This window comes from Aplysia californica, unplaced genomic scaffold, assembly GCF_000002075.1.
Source record: "Aplysia californica isolate F4 #8 unplaced genomic scaffold, AplCal3.0 scaffold00494, whole genome shotgun sequence".
Classification (NCBI taxonomy): domain Eukaryota; kingdom Metazoa; phylum Mollusca; class Gastropoda; order Aplysiida; family Aplysiidae; genus Aplysia; species Aplysia californica.
The window spans coordinates 182,172-183,619 of NW_004797764.1; the positions used below are offsets into that span (position 1 = coordinate 182,172).

The 1,448-nt window shown below is 37.4% G+C and overlaps 1 protein-coding gene across 1 annotated transcript in view; it reads right to left on the reverse strand.

The window, feature by feature from the left end:
- Window positions 1–419, reverse strand: part of LOC101864544 (elongation of very long chain fatty acids protein 7) — a gene marked incomplete at its 5' end in the record, with an annotated part of 10,815 nt that extends 10,396 nt beyond the window's left edge. Inside the window, 1 exon segment of the mRNA XM_013086713.2 lies at window positions 258–419. Coding sequence (XP_012942167.1) covers window positions 258–324 — 67 coding nt within the window.
- Between the last annotated feature and the right edge of the window lie 1,029 nt (window positions 420–1,448).

The window sequence follows — 1,448 nt, forward strand, 5'->3', positions numbered from 1 at the left end:
GAACAACAACAACAACAACAACAACACAAACCCCACCATCATCACCACCACTAACAACAATAACAATACGAACAACAACAACAACAACAACAACAACAACAACAACAACAACAACCCCAACAGCAACAGGTACAGCAAAGGCACCAGCAACAACAACAGCAACAACAACAGCAACAACAACAGCAACAACTGCAGTAACAACAGTAATACCACGACCACGGGAAACCACAAGAACCCTCCAGCCTTTATGTACTTACCCCCTTTGTCCATCAAGTCGTCATACAGGCTCACGGCACTTTCTACAGAGATGTTGAAGTATTCCATAGTGCTTCACGGGGATTTTCTCGGTGGTTACTTTTTAAAAAGTGTTTGTTTTTTCTATTAATGTGTCTATTTTCGGAAGGAATGAAGAAACGTTCCTGAAATCCACAGAAATAAAACAAATGAGACATGACAATATTTACTGAACACGAAATAATAATGTGGTATGGTATTCAAAACGTCGGGTCAATGAAATATACAAGCCAGTCAATCAGTAAAAGAAAAAAATTAATAATAATCTGTTTATTTCTAAACTAACAAATGAACAAATCACTAATATAATTTTTCTGTAAAATATATATCACCCTCATGGACACAGTTTAAGCATTGTAGGAGGCGCATTGCTTCGACCTTGCATACCAGGGCTAAAAAGGCTGGCTGCGAAACAGCATTAACACTTTTATGTTTTGATCAGCGATTTACGTATCTTGTAAGACAACTAGGTCATACAAGTGCTGAAGATTAGACATATTACAATCGAGCAACAAACGAAAGAAGAAATAAAAGGAGGGGGGATAAAGACGATAGATGTTTGATAAGAAAAAAGGAACAAGCCACATACAGAGCACCTGCCAACCATCCACTGCGATACAGCCCACCAACACGCAGACAGAGATACTTCATGAAATAACTTTCCCTCAAAGAATCAAACCCCTGCCATCTCCGCGCAGCGTGGAAGAACCTAGCGTTACATGACAGGCAAATATACCAATCATGGAAAAGGAACGAACCAGCATGCAAATAAACCAACTATTCAGTCTATTAAAGTATAAACAATTAACAAACTAATAATTCCATCAAAGAATAAACATTGGACCAACTAGTCAGTTCATTTGACAACAAACAACCAATTTACTAATCAAACCGTCAACGAACAAATGGACAAACAACCAACTTACTAATCAATCAAAGAACAAACAATCCAGCAAACTAACCAATCCATCAAAGAGCAAACTATGAACCTACTTACAATATGATCCTTCATAGAACTATCGGAGACATCTGCAACCAACTAACCAATCCATCAACGAACAAATTACAATGAAACAACTAACCAATCAACCAACTAGTTACAAGCCAGTAACGGAAAACTGAACGTTGATATATTATAAACTGATAAATCACTT